The sequence below is a fragment of the Pelecanus crispus genome, chromosome 12, assembly GCF_030463565.1.
Source record: "Pelecanus crispus isolate bPelCri1 chromosome 12, bPelCri1.pri, whole genome shotgun sequence".
Classification (NCBI taxonomy): domain Eukaryota; kingdom Metazoa; phylum Chordata; class Aves; order Pelecaniformes; family Pelecanidae; genus Pelecanus; species Pelecanus crispus.
In genome coordinates this window covers 9,669,578-9,685,758 of record NC_134654.1, presented here as the reverse complement: position 1 = coordinate 9,685,758, position 16,181 = coordinate 9,669,578, and the positions used below count along the sequence as shown (strand labels likewise).

Here is a 16,181-nt window from a genome sequence, read left to right as displayed (position 1 = left end):
TTTAACATTAGTATAGCTGCAGCAGTATTTGAGTTCTAATAGCTTAACGCACAAACACATGTAATGACCACTCTTTGAGGCACGCTGGTGCATTAGAAATCATTTTTCCTTATTGCATAGTTTGTTTCCTAACTTACACAGTCAGCATTTATTAATAGTGTTGCAATTCTACATTAATTATTATTTAGCACTGACAGTATGCCTGTAACTACACAAAATTAGTCCCTGCCCCAAAGCGCTTAAGCAGCCCTGATTCAGTGTCCCATAACCAAAATTTCATACATCAACCTGCTCAATTACTAAAGTCTGGATAGCTGACCAAATTATTTAACTCATGCTGCTCAGGACAGCCAAGCCACAGTGGGTCTAGCTGGAATAAAGTTTACAAGCACAAGCCTGTTGGAGAAAACCACCCAACACTAAAGGCAATGGAAAAATGAGAATCCAGTGTCTTACGGGGGGGGGGGGGGGAGGGGAAAATATCCTGTCAGTCTCACATTTTCAAAGGTAAAGTCTCACTGAAGAGGTATACAGCAAGAGCACACAGTGGTTTATAAAATTCCTGAACTGCAGACCTGGTAGCAGAACTGTGCTAAAGCAACTATATATGCCAGCATAAATGCAAATCGTCCAAGGTCACCACTAAACACAGGCAGAAATCATGAAATACAGAGGTACCAGGCAGAAAGAAGTGAAAATTGCAAATCAACAACAGGGCAAGACCCCCCTTTCAGATCTGCACTGCTTTGTTGGCACACTCTCCCCAAGGATCACTTCTCTGAAATGAGAGTATGCAGGGAGAACAGATCATCAAATCATAGGACAACCATATGAATCAAAGTTAACCTTCGGGTAGGTTTAATTCAAGCCCTGCAGGCTTCACACAGACGGAAGTCCTGTTGACTCTGTCAGTTCACCCACTCTTGTTGTTTTCCATGTTGCCAAGAACACAAGGCTCACGTTCTAAGACAATAATGACATGTTTCTAATACAAATAATGAAAATGGGAAGCTATGAAACAAATAATTAACTGTGTTCTGTTATTTACATAATTATTGGCAGAAGCCTGAAGGAGTAAAATAGATTACTGCAGTTTTGGTTCAATGCAGCCTTAAAATAAAAAACCATCATCACATGCCAAGGCTGAAAGGATTTTCATTCCAGCATGTGGTTCTCATTCTGCCAGCCAAGCTCCAAGCTGCTACTGCAGCTATTCTCTGCATGACCCTGATCTTTTCCCTCTGCTGTTCTGTTCAGCCACTGCAGTTGCTGGCCACCAGCAGAAGCATAGGAAAGGTATTAAAAAAAAGCCTCTGGAGATAATACTGTTCACCAACAACATAACCCTAGTATGTTCATATTGCTGAAGCCTGAATTTAGGTCTGGCAAGGCATAAAGCTGAGTTTTTCTTCTGTATTTCTCTCCCTTCAGCTAAAATTGCTCTATGATTTCAGTTGTGGTAGAAGACCAACAGTTCTGGAGAAGGATGATTGATATTTATTCCCTCAAAAACAGAAGTACAGAATAGGTGGGAGCAGCTACATTGCTCTCATGATATGCTTCATTGCTGTCTAGAAGGATCAGCCTGACAGAAGAACTCGGTGCTTTACTCTGTCATTTTATATATTGAGAGAGCACATGGTGGTTCCCAGCCATGTCTTGTGTGGAGGCTTTCACGAAACACACAGCATCATGAAGAGTGGAAAGAGACCACCACAGGGTCCTGAACAGCTCATCCAAGAGCCTTCCAAAAGAAACCTTCAGCCACTCTTGACTGGCAATAGGTCCAAAGCAATGACCTCAAAAGTGAAGGATTCTACATCCCTTTAGTTATCCAGGATCCCTCACATTCACACTTTCCTGATTATTTATACTGCTGTAAAACCAGAAATACGGAAATTAGTGTTCCCTCCCTTTCACTTCCTTTCCCTCCAACACTACAGAAATAGCTGGGTTACATAAAACAGAAAACACCCACAAAATAACAATGAAAACAGATGTGTCAAAAAAAGAAAAAATGTGTATGAGATGCCTACTGTGCATGCCAATTCTAAGTAAAGTACTCATCTAGTCTATGAATAGCACGGTGCACTATTTTAATAGTGCCAAACTCAAAGGGAGGTTCTAGTAGTTAGAGCTCAGAACTAAGGGATTGGGGAGGGGACGGTCATTTGTTTTGGTTTGGTTTTTTGCCTGCACCTGTCTCAGATTTGCTTCTTGACTTTCAGACCAGTTCACCAGAAACACAACTTTCAAGAGATGTCCATGCCAAATTCTGTACCCAAACTTCTCTGGAAACTACCAGGAACTGTTCACCTCACTTATACCTCTCTGGGCTCTGAGCCCAAGCGCATTTTGCTCAACTCCCATTAACCTCCATGGCCCCTTAGGCACTTCACAGGTCCTTCACAGAACTAATTTTGAATGTACATTATTTTTTTCCTAGAACACTCATCACCCTACATTCACAGTACCAATTTCCAGAAAATGCTCATCCCTTTCTAACAGACATCTTCATGCTTCCTCCTGTGATGCTCACCATGTTTGTTAGATGCTGTCTATAAACAGTTGCTGAAAGCTACTGTTGTCTTCCCTCAAATCCCTCCTCACTCTTTGGCTATGCTGCCTACCAAATAAGTCATATCTGCTAATCTCCTAGGGCCCCTTACACTAACCAATACTGTCTCTTGTCTCCTTCAGACTCCCTCATCCATGGCCTACAGCTCTCTTGGTATACACGGAGTATAAGTACCTTGGGTGCACTATCAGATTCAGTAGAAGCTGCACAACGATGTCCTGGTCTATAATACACATAAAGCAATGATGATGCAAACAAGCACCTCAGCAAGAGTTCTGATCTCTGAATTTCCTAATTTCTATCTGTAAAATAAAGTTACAGTTTCCCACTGAATCTCCTGAATAGGTACCATGAGCCTTTATTAACAGTTATAAGGAACCTCAAGACCTTTACAAACGTTATTTGATTCAGGCAACACATTATAACATTACCTTTCAATCACAAGTTCCTCAGTACTTGAAAGCCCAAGCAAGAGCTATGGTATTTCATACTAGGGGAAAGTCACCGGCTTTTAACATCTTGTATTGAACTTAGTAGTCCACCATGCTACCTAATGGGCAGCATATTTGCTTCTGGTGTACAGTCTACCAGAAGCAATAAAGAATAAATGTAAAATAAATAAGAGCAACTGAAAACAAGTTGACTGATGGAATTCAACCCTATTACAGCTTGGCATGGTATTTGAAAAGTCCTGAAGGAATGATTACAGAATTCCCACACTTTTGACCAGAGAAGCTTTTCGACACAGCATCTGATATTGACAGTCTCAGAGATCAAGGGACTAGTTAAGATCATCACATTATTCTTAAGAACACCTCAATATTTATGAGGATCTTAACTCCATGTAATAAAGGCCACATTCACTGACTGGGATGACTTGGATGCTTTGGGGATAAAATTAATCAACATGCATGAAAGAGGATCTCAGAGTCAAACAGGAAAATCTGCACATAATAACAAAGATAGTAACTATCTGGCAAACCTACATCACAAGGAAGAAAAATACTATGATTAAACATAGTAAGACTTCACTTGAAATGTAAAATACTCTGGAACAAATCCTGCCAACTCACATAAGAACCAGCAAACAGGAAGCAGCTGACTATGCAATAAAGCCCATCACACAGGGAAAACACGACGTTAAGAGAACTACATGCTACTACACAGTTCTTGTCATTGTGCTGCAGGGTGCTTTCTATCATCTGCTTTTGAAGTGCATGAGGTTCAGTTCTTCTAGCTTCTGCTCACAGTACAGTACTTCTTGAATTTTGAGCCAGTAACGGGTATCAATTGTCCAAGCAAAACACTGTCATCCTCTTGCAAATTCTCACATGCGTGAGCTAGTGGCACTGCTGGCTCAAGTAGGTTCTGTCAATGTTCTTTTCTAATATTTTCCAACATTACACTCCTTCCACAGCAGAGTCCTAGGCTGAGATTAGCTCAATCAGAGACAAAAAAATGAAGAGCTTGCACTGCCACTTAATGGTTTTCTCGCCAAAACTATAAGCACTGAGCATAGTCTTTATACAATGGGGATAAGGGGTTCTCTTTATCCCATTACATATATGAGAGCTCAGACTGCATGAAGCTCATTCAGTATGAAGCATGCTATGAGGTAAGATATTATTACCACAAATGTGAGCTCACAAGTTGGGGGGGGGGGGGGGGAGAAAGCAGCAGTTTTGGCTTATAAACTCTTGAATGTCTTTGCACTTCAGAGTTAGTGTTGAACCTTTCCTAACCCTTCAGCTGTAGCTTGTACTACATAGTTTTAAACTTGACTTTCAACTTTCAATAGTCATTTGCATGTATGTATCTTCAAAGAATGGTATTTGATTTGCAACTATGTGTTGCAATGAGAGGCTAATTAACACAAATAGGGTTATTAGCAAGTTACAGACATTTACAGGACAAAAACAGCAGACCAAAGCCTATGGCATACTGTGTCAACAGGGATAGAGAACCTCAAGGATGAACTAACACCAGCCAAGACTCTGCCACTAACTACATTACCACAGGCAAATCACTAACACTCTACAACTCTGTTTCCCCTTCTGTAGTGGGATAGTAAGACTCGTTTACTTTGCTGGGTAGTTCTCCAGCTTAATTAAATCATTACCTTTAAATTAAAGGCACTACAGAAATGCCAGGAAGTAGCATCTGAATTAGAAGGTGGAGGTGACACCCTAATGAAGCAAGACTATTTTCATCGTCAACAGCAGGCATAGTAAAAGGTCATCCATGGCATAATTGTGAAACCACATTCCAAGCTTCTGAAGGTAAGATGACTTTTCCCAAAACTTCATTAAGGAAGAAGGTATGTCCCAGCATCACCAGATGGCTGAAACGCTGCAGTTTCACAGGTAATCTACAATGGTTTCATTACTGCTAGTTCTCCCTTTTCCTTACTCTTTGCTTTCCTAATAGCAAAATATCATAGCTCTTGAAAGAATGCTTTTTCCACAGGCAACTGTTTTCAGTATGATCAAAGACCTATTAAGAAAATTGCAGAGGATCACTTCCCTTCAAGTCAGTAATGTTCAGCACAGAGTTTTCAGTCTTTTCTTCAGAAGAGCCACAGTAGAGGCACTCCCATTTTTTGGCTGGGACAGCTTCTCCCAAATATCATTACATTTTAACATTCCCCATACACACTGGAAATTTCCAACTCTGTATAAACATATGGACATTACTGAGATCTGCTATTACTGCACAGGCTTTTTATTTTTGAAGTACTGGAAGAGACTTATTCTTAAACAGTAAGAAGCAGGCCAGTCCTCAGTGGAGGCCCAGTTTCATCGTGTATTCCCCAAAGAGCTACAACTTAGTGTCAGATGTGAAGCTGTACAGGTCCTCTATCTCAGAAACTGCACTCAAGTTCTGTCATGGAACGTCCCAGATACCAAAAGGTATATGCCATCCTAAATTCATTTAGTCTGTACTGGGAAGTCATTAAACCAAAACTAGGGAAACTGGCAGCTACTTCCTTGTTTGTTGCACCTGAACAAAAAATTGCCCAAGAACAATTCATTATACGTGCCTTTGTATCCAGAGTGTAAACACTGAGAAACACCACATTTGCTGTTTACTTTTTAGCAATGCAAAAGCATTTGCTTTTTACTTTTAGGAGCAAGATGTACTTACTATAGGGTAGGTCAGCCTAGAGTTTTCCTTCTATTGCATAAGATCTCCTTGTGTTGACTGGATGCATGTTATCTAGCTTCTATGTGGTTATGTTAGAAAACAGTGGAAGATACCGAGGGAACTACATTTGCAACAAAGCGCTCCATATATGATCTTTTTTTTCCTATTGACTAAAAATATACTAAATATATACTTGTATGTACTTATTATATATATACTAAATATATACTTGCCTTTTTTTATACTTGCATTTGTGACCAGGAAAACCAAAATGGTTGCAATCAAGTTTTCAAGTAAGATAAAAGATGTACTTGTAGTATCATGCCCATAAACTGGATTCTCTGTTTGCTTAGTCCGTCTGTCAGCTGCCGACTAATCACTTTTGAGTCCACTGACCTGCTTTTGACTAAATTTGACAGCAGGAAGAAGTCCCAAAGCTCCCAACACTTTCATTTAAAATGAAAAAGGTTGGGTAGAGGAGAGACTCTTACAAGACGAGAAAGGTTAATGACAAAGGTCAACTCTTATTTGACGTCAGAGAACCCACAGGAGGGATCACCCTAGAGACACAAATCCTCAGGAACCAGTTTCCATTGGTACTGCTGCTCTTCTAACATTTGTTTCAAATAGAGCTGGAACCAGAAATTAATTCCAGTTCTCACAACAGTTCACTGGCCTTAGGTAAATCATAACTTCTGATGCTACTTCCCCTGCCATAATGTGGCGAGTGCTAAACTCCCTTATTATGATGCTGCAACAATTCATATTTGAAATGTACTTTGAAGGCCTGAAGAGTTGTATTCGCTAATTATTACCTGTCTTGAGACATGAGCTGAATATTCAAAGTGCTGGCTTGATTCATATGCAAGTGCACGTCACATAAGCATACGGTATGCACTAAGACTCAAAATATAAAAGCAAAGATTGCTTTTAAGAGAAGACTTTATTATAAAGTCAGTTTTAGGCTCAAAACACATCATTTTTATTACCACAACTCTTCTATTAGACTAGATTTAAATTATTCCTTGTTTTGGATTAGCACTTTATAATAAACACCAGTTTGAAAAATACCCATTGACAGAAGATCATGCAAAATTTGATTCTGTCCCCAAAGGAAAGTCTGATGTCTGAGACCTGAAACTTTTGATATTAAGCTGAAGGCTAACCGGTAAGTTCCACAGGGCAGTTACCAGGCACTGCAAAACCAGAGCTTATCCTAGACATATTGGCAATCATAGCATTAGGACTGGCAATACTACATCACAGTAGGCAGGCATTTTTATCCGCTGTTCAGGCACTTTCCAGCCTTCCCAGAAATGAAGATGCTTCTGCCTTCCTTTGCCAGAGCATCCCATGCCTTCTGCAGGCAGAAAAATAGGATGACAAAGTTCTTGGTAAAAGTACTAGAGTAAATAGGTGAACAAGACAAAGCTTTAAAAAAAAAAAAAAAAAAAAGAAAAAGACTGAGTGGGCACAGGAGGGGAATAGCTTCCCAAAAAAGAAACTTTCCATGCACTAAAGGAAAATGGTGCTTTGTGGTAAATCCTCTTTACTAGAGAGATTCCTATTTGAGGGTGAGGAAGCAAACTACAGTTTCCATCAGTAATAACAGATCAACCTTTTATCTTCCAGCTCCCTCCTGTAACATACTGACTACCAACCGAGTGCTCAGTACTTCCTAAAACTGGCCTTTATGCTTCCTGAAGGAGCAAGCCCTGTCTAAAAATAATAGTCAGTTAAGTTTTCCTTCTAATCCTCCCCATCTCCCTACCCCAGACAAAACAAAGCCAACCTGACCAACTTTACTCTGACAACAGTGACTAGATTTATGTCCCTTGCACCCTATTATTGCCCTACAAACTTAGATGATTTTAATGCAGTATAAACAAATATCTGATTTAACACCACACTGAGTCCTAGTGATTAAAATATGTATATGCAGAGAGCAAAATTTATACATGCAGAAACCACTTTATAAGGTCTGAAGATAAAATTATCAGTACTGCCAAACACAGAATATGTATTATATTTTAATTACATGAGACAGTTGAATACCAACAAGCCTACTTCATTTCTAATTAGAAAAAGTTTAGTAATCATCTTCTTCCCTGCTGTTATTGCCTGACAAGAATAAATGAGGAGTCCCCTCTAGGGACTATCCAGTAAACATCCTAGCACATATTTGTTTCAGAGCTGAGCTTCACAGTAGTAGTAATCACTGAGGCGCACAGTGCCTTTCGCACAGCGTAGCAGGCAAAACGCATCCGTCAGGCAGTGCGTGATTTTAAAACGTTTACCTCAAAAAACCAGACGCTTTGCAAAGTGCGGCGCAGCTGCCTTGCTGCTCCTTCTGCGCACCGCTCCGCCGCCAGCCAGCCCGCAGAAACTATCAGGCAGCTCTCCTGTCACCTACTGTGAGCTCTGCAGCGAGGGGACCCTCCTTGGCGAAGGACTGAAGGACAGCCCGGTTTTTCAGGCTGGGGGGGACTCAGCAGAAACCAAGCAAAGGTGATACGCTTCCGAGCTATTTGCACCCACGGAAACAAAAGTGATCGCATTCCCCTATTTCCCCCGTTTCACGGCAGACTGTATTTATCTGACAGCAGCTGCACCTGTCACCCACGGCATTTATACTGTTCGTAAGATCAATAGCGCTTCTCCCATCAGCCCGCAAGATCACGTAAAGTATCCTCCACCTTTGCCAGCCCTAGCCGGCACCAGTCCTTTCCCAAAAAAACCCCACCAAACATTCACTCCGCCACCGAGCCGAGACAAACAAAGGACACCTCCTTTTATTTTCGACAAAATTCAGACAAACTAGAGAACAATACCGGAGGGTCTGCACAATGGGCAGCGGCCGCAGCCCGCCGCGCCGCATCGCTTACTCCAGCTCGGGCACGGCGAAGCCGAGTCCCGGCCCGGCCCGGCCCGGCGGGCGAGCCCCGCTGCCCCCCGCTGCCCCCCGCTGCCCCCCGCCCCCGGGAGCCGCGGCGGCCGGGCAGAGGCCGTGGCCGCCTCCCGCCGCAGCGGGCCCGGGCGCCGCTGACGGGGAGGGGCGCCGAGGGTGCCCTCACCTGCCACCGTGTACCGGTCCAGGTAGTTGAGCACGTTGCCCACGCTGAGGATGCCGGCGGCCGCCACCCGGGCCCGGCCGAGGCTCGGCGCCTTGTGGCGGGCGGCCGGGCGCTCGGGGTGCTTGCCGGCCGCCGGCGGGTTCATCCTGCCCGACAGGGTCTGCACCTCGCCCTCGGCGCCCCGGCCGCAGCAGCCCCGCTCGCCGTCCTCCTCCTCCTCCTCGTCGCCGGCTCGGAGCCGCCCGCCGCAGCCCGGGCTGCTGCCGGAGGAGCCGTCGCTTTCCAGGCACATCATGGGCTGCGGGAGGCAACCGCGGCGCGCAGGACCCGCGCGGAGGCACCGCCGGTGCGCGCTCAGCGCCGCATCCCGCGGCCGCCCCAGCCGCCTGCCCGCGGGACCGGCCGCCGCCGCCGCCTCTGACAGCTGCGCGGGCGGGGCGGGGCGGGGCCCGGCGCAGGCTCCGCCCCCCCCGCGCGCCCCGTCCCGCCTCAGCGGCCGCGCGCAGCCGCGCCCGCCCCGCCCCGCCCCAACGGCGGCCGCGCGCGCCGCGGGGCAGGGGTGGCCTCAGGCCGCGTCCGGCCGGGCCGCAGCCCCCGCCTGCCCCGCTGCCGCCGGCGGTCGGTGCTTACCCGCGCCGCGCTGCCAGCCCGCCGGGACGCGGCAGCCGCTTCCCTTCGTCTAGGTGTTGTTATTCCACAGCACTGCGCAGCGGCTTGGGCACGGTGGCTGGCGGAATGGTGCAGTTAGCGGGGAAAAAATACCAAAGGAAAACGGGGACTCGAGCAATGCCGGCTTGTATCCAACAGGAAGCTCCGCGTGGGCCACGCAGGCCCAACCCTCAGGTCTGGTTTTAAGAGCGAATCCGTACAAAAAAATCCCCTTGGCTACTGTCAGCTCCCAGAACCCCCTCAGAGCCACAGAAGAGTGCTGCCGGGGAAGGGGCGATGGTGCGAGGCAGGGTGAGGGCACGCTGCAATGCGCTACCAACTTCACAGCTTCCCGCTTGGCCCCAGCCGATTTTCCTATTGCACAGAAGTCACTTCAGGAGCAACACGCATCTTCAAAGGAAGTCAAATTGCTCCAAAGCTCCCCTCCACCAGAAGCAGTTTCATCCCGCTCCCTATAAAGTTCCACCTTTGAGCTAAGAACAGCCAAGAGAAATTTCATTTCAAAAGGAGCAACCTCCAAAGAGATAAAAGTGTTCACAACCAGAGCGGCTCCAGCCTGTCGTACCTGTAGTAAAACTACAAAAGCTAACTAAAAACAGAGAAATAAAATGACTGCTAGAGAGCTAATGTGCACTTGTCCAAGAACAGTACGTTACGATTTCACATTTCTCTCAGTTTGTTGATCTTACCTATGAAACTGTATCATGATTAAAGCCTCTGTCTCTGGGATACACATTTGAATGAAACCCCCGCCACCTACTTCCGAGGAAACCGGCATTGCTCACAGCACAACGTGGCGTGTGTGCTCAGCATACCTGGCTTTGTCACACCCTTTCCACAGAACTCACACCGATGACACCAGGGCCCGACTATGCCAGTAATCTGGAGAGATACTGCAAAGGGAACCCCAGGACGCTGCCGGTGAAAAGGGCACTTTCTGGTGAGTCAGCACGCGATTCAGCGCCATTTGAGCAACGTGCCATTGAGGAAAGGAGCAAGCACTGTTTCTGGTGACACACGACGCTCCCAAATAGTGGTAACTGACGTCTTTATGTTGTGAATATTATGTTTATGTTGTTCCAGAGCTAGTTTCGGTAACAGAAACAACATATCTGGATTAACATCGGATACCGTTCTGGCTGACTTGACCCAATCTACAGAATCATTTTTTACTCCATAGCAGCATCCGAAGTTCAGATGTGACTGACATGGTAAAGGTTATACTAGCAAAACTGCTTCTTTGCATTCCCACTAATTTCAGAATTTCCAGAATTACTGGTGTACACTAATGTGGTCAAGTGACAGTGCTCACACCCAGAATATTCTGTAGCCCAAAAGGAGAAAAAATAGGGTAGAACTGAAAAAAAAAAGAGAAGGGCGGGGGGGGGGGGGGGGGGAAGACCACACAGCTTGGCCTGCAGCAGAGGCAAAACTCATGTGTTCTTTAAGTTAGACATATTGGGCACTAAACACAGCTGAGCTACAGGCTCAAGGAGTTCCACAGATGCCAGTCAAAGTACCCAAGAGCCCTCAAATGTGTATGGTCTGCTCCAAAGTCTATTCCACTCTTTTTTTTTCTTTTTCCCCCTCACTGCCTGGGCTACCCCTGAGCTTTGCGTACAGAAAACAACGTTCAGAAGATGTTAATGAAATTAAAAGGTAAGGCAAAATTAAAGACCTTAGTCTTATGGATCAAATCGTTCCCCTGAAAGCAACTAAGAAAGCGCAATTTTCTTAAGAAAGGGAAGTTTCATTTCATTTCTTTCTTTTCATTTGTAACCAATACCAAGCACACAAACAGGGCTGACACTGAAGCCAAGGTGGCTTACTGCACATTAAAATAACTGCCTAAGAAGTCTGGGGAGTGACTTCTCCAAATCCCATCGATCCAGCAAATCCCCAAGAAAAAAGAAACCAGCCCAAATACCAACTTACTATTAAAGGTCAACATATATGCTCCAAAGTTCGGGCAGGCTTCTGATGGCCGTTGAACACGGAACAATGCAGGACCAAGCTGAAGGGGCTTGCAAGAGCACCCTTTTATTTCTGACATGGGAGTTTCAGCTCAGAGACACGTACAGATACAGCACAAAGAGGCATTGGTTGGGCAGTGAGTTACAAGGGCATGCAGGGTCTTAGAGCCAACCCTAACACCTTCAGCCGTACATGGAAACTTGCAGACAAACAGCAGGTGCCAGTGCATCCATGTCATGAGATTTGTGTAAAGGAAAAGCAGAGGGAACTGGAAAAAATGTGATGGAATTGGCTTTACTGGCAGGATGATTCATATGACTGAGCTGCTAAAATCACTGGTTACTACCTCTTAAGAGGAACAGAGCAGATTCTAGCTTAGAGATATTGCTGGGTTTTGCTGTTACAGGTTGTTGAGAGGCAATTTGATTACAGTGTGCAAGTTCTATCATGGGGAGAAAAATGCCGGTTCTAAGAGCTCTAATCAAGTGGGAAAAGGCATAGCAAGAACCAGAACAATGGCTGAGAGCTGGAGTTGAGAAATCCAAATGAATCATCTGGTTCACATTTGTTACAGAGTGATTATCCTCTGGAACAAAACGCTAAAGAAGGGGTGTATTCTCTATCCTTTCGTGTCCTTGGATCCAGATTGATTGCCTTCCTAGAAAGTGCATTATTGAACTCAAACATGAGCTATTGCACTCCACGCAGAGAGAACTGGCTGTAATTTGATGATAGAGGAGGTCAGGCTAAATGGGTTAAAGTCCCGACCCTGAAGATACAAGTTCTTACTCTGCTTACCAAACACACAGCATTTTCTGTACCCACTTCAGTCGCTACATTGATCTGTGCATAGCCCCTAGGAAAACACATTACACCAACCTAACCTTGAAATGGTGATTGCAAAACAGTAGTGTTTTCATAGCCCTGGTGATAAAGATGGACAGCATCTCTCTAGAAACTGGTGCTACTGTGTTCTGTCTAAAAGCTAGGAAGTTCCCTCACACTGGGAACACTACCAAGAGGCATGTAGATACAATTAAAAGCAAGTCTGAACTTAGCTAGCTCATCCTTCTGCTTCTTCCCGATTATGCATTTCATCTCCGCTCCAGAATGAGCTCTGGCCAGTTTCTGTAGATTCCAGCTAACAGATATTAGCTAGGGATAAGAGAATCAGCAGCCTTTCTGCAGAGAAGTAACGTAGCCTTGGGCATGTCTCTAAAAGCACCTCAGCCCATACCCCATCACTGTCTCGTCCCAGTGGCCTCAAACACAGATATGCTGTCTGGATGAGACCAAACAAAACCATGCACGAGTCCTTAACCATGCTCTGCTGAAAGGTACTTGCAGACATCTTGCTGAGTGTTCAACAAGGAAAAGAAATTCACTTGTTAGTAGCCTTCCTCTCTCCCAGTGCAGTTAACAGAACTTATCCCTTCAGGGATTATTTTCTTCCTTTCATTATTTTGTTAGTATGTTGAAAATGTTTATTTTATTTTATCCTAGTCTACACTTACTGGTTTTTCTCCATCTCCAGAGTTCTAGAGGTGGCCAGTATGGTCAAAAGCACTTCTGTTTGACAACAGCTATAATTTATCTTTGAGGAAACAAACCCACATTTGCCGGCACACCAATATTAACTATGGTGATATAGTCCAGTAGCTGGTCCATGGGCTAGACCTGGCCTACAGGAAGCTTATGACCAGCCTGCCACCTTCTCTCCCAAGGGGCCATGGCCGATGCTCTGGTGCTAGGTGCCAGCAACTGCCTTCTCTCTCACCTCCTTCCCCCTTGCCAGCTGTTGCTGTGAGGGAAAGGGAAGAGGTGACTGACTGTCTGCAGAGCAGAATGGTGGGTAAAACCCAGACCTGAGCCCTGTTGATAACCAGGTTGGACCTTACCTAATCTAAGCAGTTACTACAGCCTGAGGAACTAGACCATTAAGAGGACATCACATTGCTGTTTTGGAAGTAATGAAAATTAAAAGAAAATGCCTTTCCATCTCTAGCCCAGCTTACTTAGAATCCAGATTCCTTCTTCAGTTAATAAAAATCTTGGAAAAAATCACTTTTTGTACCTCAAAAAGTCACAATAATCTCTAATACACAAGTGTCAAAGGACTGTAGTCTCCCTGAAGTAACATTTCCAAAGTGTACACACCAGTCTACCCACCAGTATTATTGGGAGAAGTAACTGCCTAGTCTAACATGCTAGACTATAAATAATTATGACTCAAAATGACTTTTGTCCTTTTCCCATGTTTTGCTTAATCTGGTTCAAAATCAGGACTCAAGTACAGGGACAGACACACACAGAGTCTCTCACTTAAGAAAAATAAAGCTACACAGAACGCTAAACTAGAGGATCACAAACCCCTGATTTTAGGTTATCCAGATACAGGTGTTAACCCGACCAAATTTTATGAAAGGTCATATTGTCAGGTGGTCATCAAGGCTGCAAGAGCAAAACACAGGACAATGACAGAACTCTCTCTAGCCCTACCCATTCTTGGACTTCAAACAGATTACAGCTCTGCAAGAACAAGAATCACAACCCTACAATTACACACCTAACATTCCTATTATGCCCACTGTATCTCCTGCCTTCTTTTTTCTTCAGAAATTTCTTAGCTGAATTAGCCTGTTACTAATTAACCTGTTACTAACAAGTGATATCACGCAGCAGCATTTACAAGCTTATCCAGCTCAGAGGTTTCTTGTGCGAGGTGCTGTACCAGGGAGACCTGCTGAGCATCAAGCAGGTCTTCCAAACCCACGAAGAGGGATACACATTAGCATATATCTCCATGTTTTCCAGCAGTCACTCCTGCAAACAGGCTCTCTACCTTAACCTACCTAGGGAGACCAGCCTCCTAATTTAGCTATTTAAGACACGTGTTCGATGCTCAGTGATGTGAATAACCCCCTGGTTATCATCCTGTTCCCTCCACACTCACATACGACATGTCTCAGTGAGGAGAGCTTTGGGCACTGGTGCGCTGAAACCTGTTTGTGCAGGGTGCCATATGCACCGAGCAACACAGCCAGGCCATGTCACCTTCAGAACATTTTCATTAAGCAGAGAGGATATGAACAGTGCTCCAAGATGCACAGAAGTTTTAAAATCTCTCAGAAGGCAAATTAGACTTAATCTCAATGTTGAAAGTGTAAGGTGGTTTAATTCCTTGAATTCAACAGAAACATGATGGAGGCAGCAGCAGTGAATCAAAGGAAAACTCCATGAACAGAAGCTGGCATCCCAGGGCCCAATTCGTTTCTAATGCTTGCACTGTAGTGCTTGTAATTATAAATTGGATGCAGAAGAAACTGTATTTCCATGAAAACATTTAGCTTTTGCAACAATACGAGCAGCTGCTCTCACCCTCCCCTACAATCCTATGTGAGTGCCTGAGTATTTGTGAATTTTTCAGTTACAACATTTGTATAGCATTCCAGCCTGCCTGGCATATAATATCTCATGCCAACCAAAACTGAAAAAAAAGCTAAAAAAACCCTGCAAACAACCCCAAAACCCCCTACCCTCCCCACACCCAACAAGAAAACACACATGCAAACCCCAAGCCAAAAATCTACAGGCATAGCAAACTGCTCAGAATTGCAGTATCCAGAGGCAGTTGGTAGAGCAGGCAAACACCACTGCCGTCCTTTGCAATTTCTTAGTGAATGGCCTTTGATGTTCAGGATAGAATGTAGTGATCCCTCTCCAAAAGTATTGGCCTTCATTATACTCAGAGGAGTCTCAATGCTCCAAATAAATGGAGTTTGTGGTCTCACCTCAGGTCCCAGCAGGGACTACAATTACTAGCATGCCGCATTTTTGGCAAGTTTTGTCCCATGTTTGAATGAAGGATGTTGAGCCTGAACTACTGCCTTCTCCCACTAGAGGAGTCAGATTCTGCAAATGATAACATGCATATTTGCTGTTAGCGTCCCACTTCTCAGAACAGCTAAATACTTGAGGTCTGATTAACTAGCATTTAAGAATCCAGTGTGGAATGGATAGTTACAGAAATAGCATTCTTTCGCTACCCCAGCATTTTAGGAAGGGACTGCCAGGTCCGTGTGGGAGCAGAGGAATCCCAAAACAATAAGGACAGACCCAGCAGTTACCAATTTATAAACAGCTTCCTGGCATCATACAAAAAGGCTCAAGCCACGAGAAGGGGATCCTTACAAAAACAACATTAACAGAAACGGTTCTACTGTTTGTTTTTGCCCACGTGAGGACAGATAAAAGATGAGGTCACACAAAGTGGAACAGGCTGAAACTGTACAACTCTAACTGTATGGTTTTCTCAGTCAAGTTGACTTAACTCATTTCAAGACCAAATTTCCTCGAGCAACTTTGAAAATTCTAGCTTAATGCTAGCATCTGTAATTAGGGCTGAGCATCCATTGTCCTAGACATTGTCCCCCAAATTACAATCCTAGTCTCATAGCCTCATGTGATTTATGTTAATACATCATCAGGGTTACTTGAATTTATAGTACTTCAAGTGGGCTGAAGCATTTGCAGTTAAAAAAACATCCATAGCCTCAGCATCTGAAGGGCCGATCTGTGCTTTCAGCAGAGGGGTTTATTTTATTTCACACTTAGTAATTGTCATGCCTTTTCAGCATTTACAGTGAAGCCGTTTGGTTCATAATAGGATATTGGGGATGCGCTCTTCTGGACTAACAGCAATCACATCCTTGGACCGCATGATTGCCTACAAATATATGGGA

The 16,181-nt window shown here is 44.5% G+C and overlaps 1 protein-coding gene across 1 annotated transcript in view; it reads right to left on the bottom strand.

Annotated features, from left to right (window-relative positions):
- The window catches only part of LOC104033656 (sphingosine-1-phosphate transporter SPNS2-like), a 138,287-nt gene extending 129,196 nt beyond the window's left edge, over positions 1 to 9,091 (bottom strand). The window contains exon 1 of the mRNA XM_075720125.1: positions 8,797 to 9,091. Within this exon, the coding sequence (XP_075576240.1) occupies positions 8,797 to 9,091 (295 nt within the window). The remainder of the gene's footprint in view (positions 1 to 8,796) is intronic.
- Between the last annotated feature and the right edge of the window lie 7,090 nt (positions 9,092 to 16,181).